The sequence below is a fragment of the Apostichopus japonicus genome, chromosome 23 (genome assembly GCF_037975245.1).
Source record: "Apostichopus japonicus isolate 1M-3 chromosome 23, ASM3797524v1, whole genome shotgun sequence".
In the NCBI taxonomy this organism is placed as follows: domain Eukaryota; kingdom Metazoa; phylum Echinodermata; class Holothuroidea; order Aspidochirotida; family Stichopodidae; genus Apostichopus; species Apostichopus japonicus.
In genome coordinates this window covers 12,773,028-12,787,633 of record NC_092583.1, presented here as the reverse complement: position 1 = coordinate 12,787,633, position 14,606 = coordinate 12,773,028, and the positions used below count along the sequence as shown (strand labels likewise).

At 38.9% G+C, this 14,606-nt stretch overlaps 1 protein-coding gene across 2 annotated transcripts in view; it reads left to right on the top strand.

Annotated features, from left to right (window-relative positions):
* The window catches only part of LOC139964440 (carboxypeptidase D-like), an 18,293-nt gene extending 3,687 nt beyond the window's left edge, over positions 1-14,606 (top strand). The window contains exons 1-9 of one of the 2 annotated variants that reach the window (XM_071965995.1): positions 4,274-4,431; positions 5,308-5,514; positions 6,747-6,847; positions 7,777-7,949; positions 8,496-8,680; positions 9,508-9,717; positions 12,506-12,658; positions 13,455-13,600; positions 13,768-14,606. In XM_071965995.1, the coding sequence (XP_071822096.1) occupies positions 4,425-4,431; positions 5,308-5,514; positions 6,747-6,847; positions 7,777-7,949; positions 8,496-8,680; positions 9,508-9,717; positions 12,506-12,658; positions 13,455-13,600; positions 13,768-13,923 (1,338 nt within the window). In that variant the 5' untranslated portion in view covers positions 4,274-4,424 and the 3' untranslated portion in view covers positions 13,924-14,606. Of the gene's footprint in view, positions 1-4,273; positions 4,432-5,307; positions 5,515-6,746; positions 6,848-7,776; positions 7,950-8,495; positions 8,681-9,507; positions 9,718-12,505; positions 12,659-13,454; positions 13,601-13,767 lie in introns of those variants that run through there. The other variant, XM_071965996.1, reaches the window with a different exon arrangement.

Sequence of the window (14,606 nt, the reverse complement as noted above, 5' to 3'; positions counted from 1 at the left end):
TTCTTATTTTAGATATCTAAAATTCTATTTCAGATATCTAAAATTGAGTTCGAGATATCTGAAATTGAATTCGAGATATCTGAAAATGAATTCGAGATACCTGAAATTTTATTTCAGATATCTGAAATTGAATTCGAGATATCTGAAATTGAATTCGAGATATCTAAAATTCTATTTCAGATATCTGAAATTGAATTCGAGATATCTGAAATTGAATTCGAGATATCTGAAAATGAATTCGAGATATCTCGAATTCAATTTCAGATATCTGAAATTCCCTGGTATTTCGAGATATCTGAAATTGATTTTAAGATATCTGCAATTATTTGTAAATATCTTAAATAAATTTGAGATATCTGTAATTTAATTTGAGATATCTGAAATTATTTCGAGATATCTGAAATTCCTTATTAAATGTTAAAACGGCTTTCCATATGCACGCGAGAAAAAGAGTATTACAAACGACTTGGCCAAGACTAGGCTGTTCCCCGCGAGAGAACTATTTTTCCTGAGTTTGACTCACAAGCCCTCTAGCCACCGGGGTCCTAAACAGGGGGTCCCTCCTTCTCCCAGAGCCTAAGCCTCCTCCCAGTTTAAAAAGTCTAACTTATCTAGAGAGGATTTCTAAATTATGTTTTGAGTAGGTTTTATTAATGATGTACTTAAGCAGGAGATTTTGAATAAGGGGGTCTAGGAGATGTGTTATTTAAAAAAATATTTTTAGTTTGAAAAAAAAAAAATTAAGTTGATCAAAGAGAGGGATTGTGTTTACTGCTTCAAGCAGCTTTTTTGGTAGCAATATTACTAGGGGTGTATTGACAAATTCTTAGCGCTTTATTATTAAAAATGTTTAGTTTGGATAATCGAAACTTTAGAACAACTTAGGAGGCAGATACTGCCGTATGTAGTAAAAGGTTTGATTTAAGTATTATGAAGCTGTAAAAGGATGTGCGGAGGGAGACAAATAAGATTCCTTAGACTTTTAAGAATATTTGAGATCCTCCAGGCTCTCCCGGTAGAGATATAAATATGTTTTTAAAGTTTTGCTTACTGTCCCTGTATAGGGTAATTCCTAGGAAAATAACCTCTTTGCTGGGGGTTGTGTTAGTGCTAGAAATTTTGATAATTTATAGTCCTCAGTCAAGTCATTCTAGAGCCTTGGTTTTCAACCTTTTTTCGATCACGAGCCCAATTCGTCTTCCGAGCCGTCCTCGCGAGCCCATACCCTACCCTGCAAAGTTATCAACTTCATAAAATCAATTTCACAGCGTTTATTAGTGTATTCTTGACACAAGTGACCCGGGGACTCAATCAGAGCTATGTATGTTCCTCCGTGATCAGATGACAGGTACTTCCCAATTAGAGCCTATCTCAAAGATTTCTTGCAACCCGCAATGGTACAAGGCAATGGTACAAAGCAAGGCTTCCACACATCATAACCTTGGTAAATACGTAGTGTGCAGTGGTTGATGGGAGTCACCGAATTCTCTTATACTAGTCTTATAGGGTTAGGGTTGAGTAAATTTTACCCGTTGTACAAGGTTTCATCGAAGAGGCTTCCTAAGAAACATCATCATGTGCCTTCGCCACCAGCCCCCAAAAATGCCACAATTTTTAATCATTACTAGGGCAATGCTCGCGAGCCCACAAAATCGGCTTCGCGGGCCCAAATGGGCCCGCGAGCCCAAGGTTGAAAACCACGGTTCTAGAGTAAGGATACTTAAATATTACAAACATAGATTTATCTGGGTTTATTTTAACTCTCTATTTACTACACTATAGGTGTAAACGCAATCAGTGAATTTTTTAATTGAACTAAGGCTAAAAGAGATTCTTTTACTACTTTGCCAAATAGCGAGGTCGTCGGCGAATTGACTGCAATCTTGTGTAGAATTTAGCGTATTGTAAGAGGGAGGTCATTTACATAAATTCTGTACAATATGTATAGTTACACACAGTGGTCTAAATTTTCCCGGCTGAAAGTAAAACAATCCCCTTATATACTGAACCATTTCCCCCGCCGAATCATCGAACGATGGAAAAGTGGGTGGGCCATGCCCCCCCCACCACCCCCTTACACACACCACTGTGGTACAAAATAGTTAGTTACAAGAATAGTTACAGCATTATCCAAATATTGATGTTTGTCTAATAATAAGGTAGACCAGCTCTTCATTCCAATAATGAAGTCTGTCTTTCTTTCTTTTTCACTTCGGTTTTTAATACATATCATCAATATAGTGTGAAAAGTGTGGGTGGCGAAATATTGTGAATGCTTTAAACACTGGCGAATTAACCTTCATTTGTTGCAAAAATAGGAGAGTATATACGCTAATATATAGTTGATAGGTGCAGTTGAGCGAGGGTGCACGGGGCAGTGCGCCACAGCCACAGGCCCGGGGACAGTAAATTAAGGGGCCTGGGAAATACGGACTGAAGAATAATGTATTCTCAATTAAGTTACATACCGTACTTAATATACACGTCCCTGGGGGGGGGCGCATATTTATGGTAAAAATGTTAGTGACCAAACAATAGGCTGCCTTAAAATTAAATAGTGCCTATGCTGGTATAAACCAAAACAACAATGTTAACCAAAACATAGAAAGTTCCATCAATGACAAAGGAAAATATTAAAACGGAAGTGATATGACTCATATACCATTGTGGTCTCCTTGATCTTGGCAACCGCGGCGATCTCAGTTCGTGTATAGGGTAAATGCTTTTCAAGTCATTGTTCAATATAAAGAAAACAATTATTTAACTTTATATTACTTCCAGTATATGTTCCTTAATCCTTCCGTTTATATACGACTGGAATAATAATTGTTAACAAAACTATTACTGCTTTCTGGAATGGCATGTACCCATAGCCGATCATTAAGGTGGGGAGGGGGAGGGTCCGCAATTTGTACGAATTTAGGTATATATTTACTCAAATACCGGGTTGCACCGCAAAATGCAACACAGAAGAAAGGGTTACAGCTCTTTTAGGTTCTCTCTCTCACCCTGCCAAAAAACGGCATAAAAAATTGAAACTTACAAGAAATTGTTATAAGATATACGCAGGGCTGGCTTCCGATAAATTGAGCAGTAGCAGTACACTGAAACACCTGACAACAACAGAACATGTGCGAACAGGTCCATATCACAGAAACAAATACACACATTTCTGTGGATATGTGTTGTTTATGAGGAGGCACGTAAATACGTCATCTCCTCATCGGATCACAGTGGCGTAGGAAGGTACTTTTGAGTGGGGGGGGGGGGGGGGCTGAAGACTGATGGCCGGCCTGGGGGTGGGGTCTAAGGGGAGGGGCTGTCCCCCTCCCCTTTGGATTTTTTTGCATTTCCAGTGGCCTCAGATGCAATTTGGTGCAATATAGCACACTTCAACACCCACTCCATTTTGTAAATAATTTTGCATTTTCACCTGGCCTTAGATGCAATTTGGTGCTCCAAATGAGATTTTTTTTCTCATTTGGAAATGAAAAAGGGGTTTTCTGACTAGCGAAGCGGGGGGGGGGGGGCGGAATGATACTTCCGCCCCCATATTTTCACTGGGGGGGCTGGCGCCCCCAGCCCCCCCGGTTCCTACGCCCTTGCCCGGATCATATCGTTGCACTTTCGCGATCAATCGTGCAATCTCAAGTGTGATGGTGAGGTAGAATTACTCTCTTATTTTCTTTAATTCCCCCCCCACCCCACTTTCTAGGGGAAATTCAGACATATCCAACAGGTACAATTATTCATACATGCATTATTCATGAGTTGCAGCTTAATGGTCAACTATAGAATCTAATGAGTAATAACATCAACTGCATCAAATATGTTGCAAAAGATGTAAGAAAGAAACGAAGAAAATATGCATTATTTGGGTCTCTCTGTTATACCAAGGTTGCCTTTGATTACAAAGATGTTCTACACCAATGCTTGTACGGCAGCCCGCCCCCACCACCATCTCCTACCGAGACTCCATCCTCAAACTCCATCCCATCCTCTCCTCTTGACCATAATGCTGGTCCCCGGTTCGAGTCACTCCCAGATTAATGTATGTCGTCCAGTTACAGAGTTGTTGACAATGAACAATTCATAATCATGGACGTTAAATATGAATGTAAGAGACTGACTTCGGTCAGCTTGCGGCTCTGATAAGCCAATGAGGCTTCTTCGCGAGTACATACGGCTCTGGCGCTCTTTAAACATTAATTCACGCCCTCTAAACAAAACATTTCTGTCGGTTTTTTTTTTTTTTTTTTTTTGCGGGTTGTGGTTTCGGTAAAGGTTATCAACGTGACATTTTTGCCTGCCAATGTTCTTAGTTAGCTTAACTGTATAATTAATGCTTGTTGGATTATTACCTTTAGAGGGACTCTTACGAGTTAGGAAATACATTAACGGGACGTTTAAGGGGCCTTCCATTGATGGCATGTAAGTAATATAAACCATATCTAAAGGTAAATGTATACATTCTTGATTCGTTACGTTTCCAACTTTCCATCGTTTTTATTGGGTTTAACCATGGAGCTATTCGGTTGCAGCTCCATTGTTTAACTAAATAACTACACGTGACCCCAACAATGTTCAATTATACTTTCAAGCGTGTGGTATCCGTGTGCATGGGCGCTATACTATAGGCCTACTTAACTTAAGGAGAAGAAAAAGGAGGACTTTAAAGAAAGGGGATCCGCGGTGACGCAATTGCTCCAGTGGCCGAACTGGCTCCGTTGACACAACAGCTAGAGTACCGTATCTTAAAATATGGCCGTTACTTTTCTTCACAAATATTAAACCAGGAACAATGTATGAAATTAAGTGTTATAACATTAAAAGTTTAAAACTTAGTATGACAAACAAGAAAGATGATATCAAACTTTGTGGGTCACCACATTTTATGTGTCGGACAAGAACGGTTGGATAACTGACTCACATAGCAACTGTTCTGTATAACCTGTGATAGCCGTGTAGGTGTATCTCGTATAGTTAGATTGAACGCTATACATTTCAGTGTATAAACTTTACATTGGTTTGGTCAGAGAGACATATGTATACAACTCAAATTAATGAACAACAATAACATTTAGTACAGCATTAAAATAACAATTAAATCCTGCCATTAAAGGATTTTTTCTTTTCAATATGTTTAATGTTTACAAGATGTATCAAGTTTCTTTCATATTAAAATTCCATTAACTTCAATGTATTTGCCTTATTTTCGTTCTTTATTTTTATTGTTCTTTTTCTTCTTTTTCGTAATTGTTGTTGTCTTTATTAAGTTTATTCTATTATCATAATCTCAAACTACAGATTTGTTTACCGCGATGAAGCTACTCAAATCGTTCTACCTCTGTTTTGTCCTCATCGGTCTCCTGATGAATTATGGATCCGGAGCTCAAAAAATAATCAGTCTTGCCAATTACCACGATTACGAAGCGATGACGTCATCTTTGGAAATGCTGCATGACATTTACCCAGAGATGACTCATGTTTATTCCATCGGCAAATCGGTGGATGGTAAGTTATGCTCATTTATTTTACATCACATATACTCGGCACCTTCTACACATATAATAACACACGCAGATATATATAGTTAGGGATATAACTAAACATATGATTACAGAGTTTAGTTACACATATAGCCCATTTCTACATATAGTTACACGTATTTACACATAAAGTGTTCATAGAGTATAAATATTTAAAAATAAATGATCTGGACCATATGCAAAGGGCTTCCCCACTCCTCCTTCCCCGGCCCCACCCCATACCATATAAGTAATAGAGCGATAATTTCCCTTGAATTTGGAGGTATCTAGACCAGTCTGCTTAAATCAGTGATGTTTATAACACAAACCAAATCATTAATTAAACTTCCCAATCCTCTCTCAATTGCATTTGAACTTTCTCCAGATTTTGACATGCAGAATTATAGGCAAGATTATACATACCTAGGTAACTGTACTATACAACTAAACAAGGGCGTAGGAACCGGGGGGCTGGGGGGCGCCAGCCCCCCAGTGAAAAATATGGGGGCGGAAGTATCATTCCGCCCCCCGCTCCGCAAGTCAGAAAACCCCTTTTTCATTTCCAAATGAGAAAAAAATCTCATTTGGAGTACCAAATTGCATTTAAGGCCAGGTGAAAATGCAAAATTCTTTACAAAATGGAGTGAGAGTTGAAGTGTGCTATATTGCACCAAATTGCATCTGAGGCCACCTGGAAATGCAAAAAAATTAGACCCCTCCCCCAGGCCGGCCATCAGTCTTCAGCCCCCCCCCCCCCACTCAAAAGTACCTTCCTACGCCACTGCAACTAAACATGTTATGAAAATGTCAAGGCCTAAGTTTAAAGTCCTATCGTGAATGTACAGATTCATGTATAAAGCCACACATTAAGTGCAGGTATAGCAGATATTTCGTATGCCTACTAATACTGACAATTGTTAACATCCGCTCGATTTATATATGCCAATTACATATATATTAAACAATAGATACCTGCTATGTGTTTTGTTGCCATAAGCTGAACTTTCAATGTCTAAGGATGGACCGTGTTTCCTAAGAGATGCACTTTATGCATACAAACATTAATTCATTGTCACATGACAAATAGAGCAAATGTGTTTTGTACTGCATTTCGGATTGTTAGAAGATGTTACAAAGTACTTCAAACGAAACCAGCTGCGGTCTGCATACATGATATTTCCTTCCTATTTCCTCTCTCTGTTTAATACACACACGCAGGTCGTTCTTTGTGGGTGATTGCGTTATCAAGTTCTATTCCAGGGGATCATGTGCTGTTGCGACCAGAAGTCAAATACATCGGTAACATGCATGGAAATGAGGTCAGTTGAAAACGCAATAAAATAGTCCTTCCATTTGCCTACGTCACAGAATCTTTCTCAAATTCTGCAAAAGGGAAAAAAGAAATATTGAGAGCCCTCGTCACCCTTGTGATAACCGTGGGTATTGTGGACGTGAGCGTGGGACAGGAGGGGGGAGGGGGTTGTATGATGAAACAGGGAGGGGTAATAAGATTCCATTGTTGAAAGGTAAAAAACAATCATTTTCTGACAAGAGCTAAGAAAGAAAGCTTACAAAAGTAAAATTATCATTAAAGGACTACGACGTATCATAGTTGTCATCAGTGTTACACAAATGTTTAACATACTAATAGTTTGTCACTGTCCACAGGGGCGTCGGAAGCTATTTGGGATTGGTACGGCAGATCAGAGTGTGGCCATCTATTATCATTATCGGGGGGGGGGGGTGGCGTTTGGTAGGTCAAACTACGCTACGCGCCACCATGTGGTTGGCGCGTAGCGTAATGGAGAAAATTTTGAAAAAAAATGCCTCCCAGATTGCAGGAATTGGCACTTCCCGAGCTTGAAAACAAGACCCCTGCCATGCCAGAGTAGTCACATTTTAGCCTACTTGCCGTCATCATTATTGAAAACTATTGAAAAATATACCTCCCAGATTATTTTTGGCCAATTTTTTTTCTTAGTCCTACTTTCTTTTCTTTTTTTGCGCCGTGAATATTGGTCCGGCGAACGGCTCCGACGCCCCTGGTCCAACTTATAAGATTTGATTTATCTTGTTTGTCTCAAGAAACATGATTTATCATCATTAATATATTAATTAATATATTTTTTTAATAATAATAATATATATTTAATATATTTTATCATCATTAATATATTTTTGAAGCATATCTTGCATTGCGATATAGCAAGTTAAATAAAATATTTCGTCCTATACTTCTATTTCGCAGGTGGTCGGCAGAGAAATTTTGCTACATTTTGCTGAGAGCTTATTGGCCAACTACGGCAAGGACGACAAAGTCACACGTCTCCTTGACAACACCAGAATACACATCATGCCCTCCCTAAATCCAGATGGATTTGAACTATCAGAAGAAGAAGAATGCTACGGGGTGGTAGGGAGGTATAGTCTTAGATTTTGCTCTGCAGTCGTTTTGATACTGTTATTCTTTGCAATCATTACCATGGTCTTTTTTCTCATTTTCTTTTCTTTAAATGCATAGATTGAAAGGTTCAATCTTACACGTTCGATGCAGTAATAATTAATGGAACCCCTCTAAGGATTGACAGAGGGAATTAGTGTAACCGTCCGTCCCCCAACACCCCCCCCCCTGCCACATTCACCTTGCCCTTCCAAAACAAGAAAAAAAACAGCTTTTACTTTATCAGTTTTAAATATATATTCTTTTGCAGGGGCACAAAGTTCGTGTCATATTTCGAATCGATGGTTTCAGATCATGGAGCTTGGGTGGTGGGGTGGTGCTATGTGGTTTGGTGTGATGGGGTGTGATGGGGGGGGGGCATGGTCGAAATGGAACTTCCCATCCCATACTGTGACAGTTGCACTATCCTCAAATGCTCTTTAAAATTACTTCTGGCAAACATTAGGCCCCAGCCTTGTGATTTAGGTTTTAAGAAAGGAACAAATTCTTTGTTATATCCTTAACAGAACAAACGCTAATGGATTCGATATAAACAGAAACTTTCCAGACTATTTTGAAGAAACCGGGTTTGAGATACAAAAGGAGACGCAGGCTGTCATGGATTGGTTAGAAAAGGAACATTTTGTTCTTTCCGCAAACTTTCATGGAGGTGCTCTTGTAGCTAATTATCCATTGGATAACTTGGAACCCCGTAAGTTACAAACTCTCTTCAATAATTATGGTAATAAACTCGTTTTGAAAGATTAGTATACCACCATTTCTTTGCTACTTGCTCTTTGATACTGATGTACATAGATGTAGAAGTTCCTAACTGGACCGCCCCCCCCCACCCAAATTTTTTAAAAGACATCTAAAACTGTTGTAACGAGAACTAAGGCATCGTTAGATGATAAACACATGCTCTACTGCTGTTAATGACAACTCCCTCCCTATAGCCGCCCCCCCCCCCGCCCCCTACTCGTTAACGATCATGGGGTGAGCCCCTGAAGTGATCAGTAGACCGATGAAATTTCTAATAATAATAAATAAAAATAATAATGATGATTTATAACATCCGCATATCCACCGGAAGAGTACTCAAGGCGCGGGAGCTAAGGAGAGAATAAAAAGCAAACCCAAATGAACAAAATAATTATTGGTTTACATTGATGAATGCCGGACGCATAAGGTGAGTTTTCAGAAGTCTTTTCAACGAAGTGAGGGATGCACAACATTTGAGTTCTGGTGGCCGAGCAGCTGCTTCGAACAAACTGTCACTTATAAATGTTAGTGAGTTTCAAAGTTTGGAATCATGGAACTGAGCTGAAAATACCTTCGATGAAAAATGTGGACAAAATCAATGAATTTAAATCACTTTTGGCTTTATGAAAAGTGTCTGCAGTTGCAAGTCACAGAAATACATCACGACGTAAGCTGCGAACTTTGAAGTATGGAACGCGAAAAGTGACATTAACTTGGTAACAAAGTCTATAAAGTGACAACAAACCATTTTTATCTCTCTTTTTTTTCCTTTTACAGCTAAGAAGGAACTGTACCGGACACTTGCGGATTTCTCTCCATACAGCGCATGCTCAGATGATGACGTATTTCGATTCCTCGCGTTGACTTATAGTGCTGCACACGGCCGTATGAGAAAATTCAATGAGACGACCAGATACGCTAATTTTTCAGCTGAGTATGGCTTTAAGGAAGGGATAACGAATGGTGCCGACTGGTACGCAGTAAGTGGTGAGTACGTATAAAGATATATCAAGAATCGATTAACTATTCTTAACGTCACTGTTCTTAAAAAAATAACCTTCTTTAGATTCATTTGTAATATTTGATAGAATCATTCCATCAGTAATGGTGCCGTTGCTTAGCTCAATTGTCATTTTGAGCGTTTCCCAGACTATATGATACCTCAGTACAGTCTGGCAGACTTGCTGTCCGAGTACAGCTGCAGCATGAGTTCGAGTACATACAGAATGGCATGAGTATACGTACGAGTAAAAGCCTCTCTTAAGGGGTAAGAGTACTTAATCTTACACTAATATCAATACAAGATTTCTTAAAAATATGTTGAGTACGCAGTGTGAGCACAAATCCCTGAGTACGATTGTTTGTTTGTTTATTCGCACTCAGATTGATCAAAATACCAAAAAATAACAGAGAAGACATAATATAATGGAACAGATTAAAAAGAACAAAAAGAGTAACAGGAGCGAAACACATTTGTCTGACAGAACGTCGGCCCATTTCCAATGGGGCCCTATAGAGACAAAAAAAAGGCAAAACAAGATTACAAGTAGAATTCCCTTTGATATGAGTACGTATACGAGTAAAAGGCTCTCTCAGCGGGTATGATCTTACACTTATATCAATACTAGATTTCTTAAAAATGTATGGAGTACGCAGTGCGAGTACAAATCCGTGAGTACGACTATACAAGTAGAATTTCCTTTGGGATGAGTACGTATGAGTACAAGGCTCTCTTAGCGGTGTACGAGTACTCAATCTTACACTAATATCAATACTAGATTTCTTATAAATGTATGGAGTACGCAGTGCGACAGGGGCGTATCCAGGATTTTCCAATAGATGGGACGCCAGGCATGAATGATCGCCGTCCTGAGGGATGGGTCTAAGGGGAGGGGTGTACAATTTTTGCTTTCAAAGAAGGGCTGAAATGCAAAATGGTGTCATATGCATGGGCGGCGATCCGTACTTCCGAGTGGGGGGGATATGACCTTGTTGACTATCTAAGCGTAGCGCCACCATGAGTTGGCGCGAAGCGTACAAGAAAATTTTGGGATTAACAAACCCTCTAGATGGCCGGAAACGGCACTTCCCGAGGTTTCCAAGCGGCATATACCCAACTTTAAAATAGGGATGTCATGTCAGAAATATCTCATAATCAGGATCCAAAATACTTTTTTTTTAATTTCGGGTGTTATTTTGGGAAAATTGCCCCTGTCAATCTTGTTTCAGGCGCAACGTTAGAATGTTCGAGAGCTCTGTTATATTATTCGATGAATAAAATGGCCTCATGCAGGCTATTATAGGCCTATACACATGCAATACACAATTACACATAGTTACATTCCTAGGTACCGATTGCTAGGGCATCCAGGTGAAACGTGTATTAAGCATTACCCTGGTTACATGAGATTCTCAGCTGTTCGAGGGAACATGTACGTGTGTAGGCCTACTATAGGGCCTATATGAATACTATGAGGGTGCATATATGTACTATATCAATACCGTGGGCGCAATAATACATTTTGTTGTTATAGGGCCAATGAAGCCTACAGTCAACTATTTTTGCTTTATAAAGACGCTTTATTTGAAAAGATCGCACTGCGTTTATGGTAGGCGAGAAATGAAGCTAAAAAAGAGCCGTACATTAACGAAGATGCATAAATGTAGGCATGAAAATATTCTTATCCCTGGCATTGGTGGGGGGGGGGATATGGTGCATTACATCCCCTCCACCCATTTTCATGGGGGGATATATCCCCCCTCCACCCAGGATCGCCGCCCATGGCCATATGTGATCCATTTTTCGACCTTAATAATAAGCAACATTTCCAATAAATATGGACACAAAATGCACAATTTAGTATGGCTGGCATGCCATTTAGTGTTTATAGTGATAATACAAACACAATTACCATCTATGTTTCTAAAACTATTATGCCGCCGAATTTCGCCAGAACCTTTTTTTGGCAAACAAAAAATAAAGCATACGGGAGGGGGGGGGGGGGTTGAGCGGTCACCGACATCTCACATAAAGGTCGTCATCAATTTATGTTTTTTTTTTTTTTTTTTGCTAAACTTTTTTTTTTTTTGGTGACGGCCAATAGGGGGGCGCGCGCCTGTTGCGCCCCCCTGGATACGCCCCTGGTGCGAGTACAAATCCGTGAGTACGAATTCAAGCAGAATTCCCTTTGGTATAGGAGTGCGAGTACACAGATTAACCAAGTTCTCGCGAGTACGCGTATGGTACTTCATCTTACACTACTATGTAGATGCACGAAGAACGAGTAGAATCCCTAAAGGATAAGTACAGACAACTCTGTTAACTTCTAATACGGGAACGGACTCAGCAGTCACGTGACAAACTTGATTATGGCAAAGTTGAAAATTTGAAAATGTGCTTAAAAGCAGTTCACGGATATTTTTTATCTCATATTACTCTGCTGCTAAAAGTATTACGCCGTGGAGGGGGGGGGGGGGTCCCGGTTTTAGCACCATTTACATATTGTCTCAGTAACCTAACAACCTCCAAAGCCACAACATATTTCAAAATGGGAAAGTTTCGAGCTCACTGTGTTGTGCACCTATCATATGCATTTGATATACAGGACTATAATCTACAGTTCGAAAGTTTACTGTTAGGTTATATTTGTACACTACTTTCATTATGTAATCCCATGCAGGCAGCATACAGGGACGTATAAAATAATACTTAGAATGTCGAATGCATTATTCTTTATTTGTAAACAAATTCCGTCATATATCTGATCCCATGCAGGTGGCATGCAGGACTATAACTACTTCCAAAGTGGTTGCTTCGAAATAACTCTGGAAATAGGATCTTGCAAGTATCCACACCGAGACGAGATCGCTCAATATTGGGAAGAGAATAAAGACTCGTTGTTTGAATACTTGAAGCAAGTCCACAGAGGTATGTGCTAATAAAATAAAAAAAATAAAAAAGTTCAAACTGGTTAAAACCCTTATGCTAAGATCATATAAGAATGTCCTTGAATTAGCGTTGTTATACAACCGCGTAGGTTAAATTCCCCAACATTATATATATATTTGTATTTCTTTAAGCAGATACCAGACTTTTGATATTCTTCCATGTACAAGACGAAGACTTGAACAAGTCTAAACATTGACATGACTATATATGGCCATTATAATGCTCCATGAATTGGTATGGTTGCAATTTGCTTTTATTCTTATGACATTCATTACCGTTTCTCTTTTTATTTCCCCCTATTTAAGGAGAAATATTAATAGCAAGTATTGGTACTGAAGTATGAAATTGCCCCTCCCCCTCCCCCTGCGCACGCCAATGGTCATATTTCTATGTTTAATTGTGTTTTTGAGACAATAGAAGAACTTTCCTTTCAGCGGTGGACTATAACTATATATTAACGCATTAATTCCAACGAGTAAGAATACATACTTTGAGATCCTCCACAATTATTTTACCCTTTCGAGGAGTAGTTTCCAGTCTTCTCCTCAGATTGAACTCCAGCAGTCCTCTGTTTCATAGAGTGAAAATATTCAACTACTTTCAAATCTAAATTGACACAAAGTCACTTCTTTGATAAGAGTGACTCTCTTATTAGTGAGCGTTCTGGTCCACTCTAAGAGAGTGAACAATTCTTACTGTTTGGAATAAAGGTTGAACAAAAATATTCTGTTTATTTGATTTCAATAAGCATATCCAATTTCGTCTTCTTAATTAGGTATCAAAGGAGTCGTTACAAGTCACAACGATAATTCTCCCATCTATGATGCAACAGTGAGAGTACACGATCGGACACTTCCACAGAGGACCACAGAGTTAGGAGAATTTTGGTTGATATTATTGCCTGGAAAATATAAAATCGAGGTAAGATTAAGTATATAACCGTGTTTTATTCGGCTGACAGGTCGTTAGTTATAAGGGAATATATATACAAACACACACGAACGGCAAAGCGAGTGAATAAGTATAACACTTTCATGAGGCTTCGTTAACCTTCTATTTTTCCTACTTTTTTTGTTTTATTTCTACAGATAGCAAAAGAAGGTTATCACACTGTGCTACAAAATGTCCAAGTTTCGCACGAACTGTACAAGACACTACGACTCGACGTTCAACTTCGGAACTGTTGTATGACTCTAGCGCCATCTATTTCTGTTTTGCTCATCATTTTCTACATAACAGTATAATCACGTGATAAACTGACATGAATAAACATGTATTAATTCTTTGAAAACAACAGACAAACACACACAAATTGAGCTGATTATATTGAAGAAAAAAATGTTAAAGGTTGTATTCGCATTGAAATATCAATTTCTGTGAAAGGAAAATTTAATTTAGTCTTGGCTCGTAAGAGCGGGACTTAATCTAACATGCATCCTGGTGAATGTTTCATTCAATTCCTACAATGACATTTTTGAGATACATGAAGTACAGATACATTTTTTGTACCAAGCTGAACATGAATTAGGTAAGTCTGATGTCACAGATGCATGTTGACAAATACTTCGTCCACCCCCTCCCCCACCCCCCTTTTCACTGTTTTTACTGTTTTGACCTAGGATTAAGCCCGTTTTCAGCTTTCATTACGGCAGGGATTGTAAAGTATATACAATTTCATTAACATTTGTAATTCATAATCATGATAGACCCACTTTTAAAGTACAGAAAATTTAATTTCTCAGATATTGGAGGAACACATTCTTTTAATGTTGTAGCTGTGGATCTTTGACATCACACGTGTTTACATGAACTTCAAAGAAACAAGACATGTAAGAATTGCACGAAATTCTCACCAGGATGCTTCGATTATTTTCCTCTTTTTTGTGTACATGCCAAAAATACAGCCTTAATTTTAACTAAGCTATCT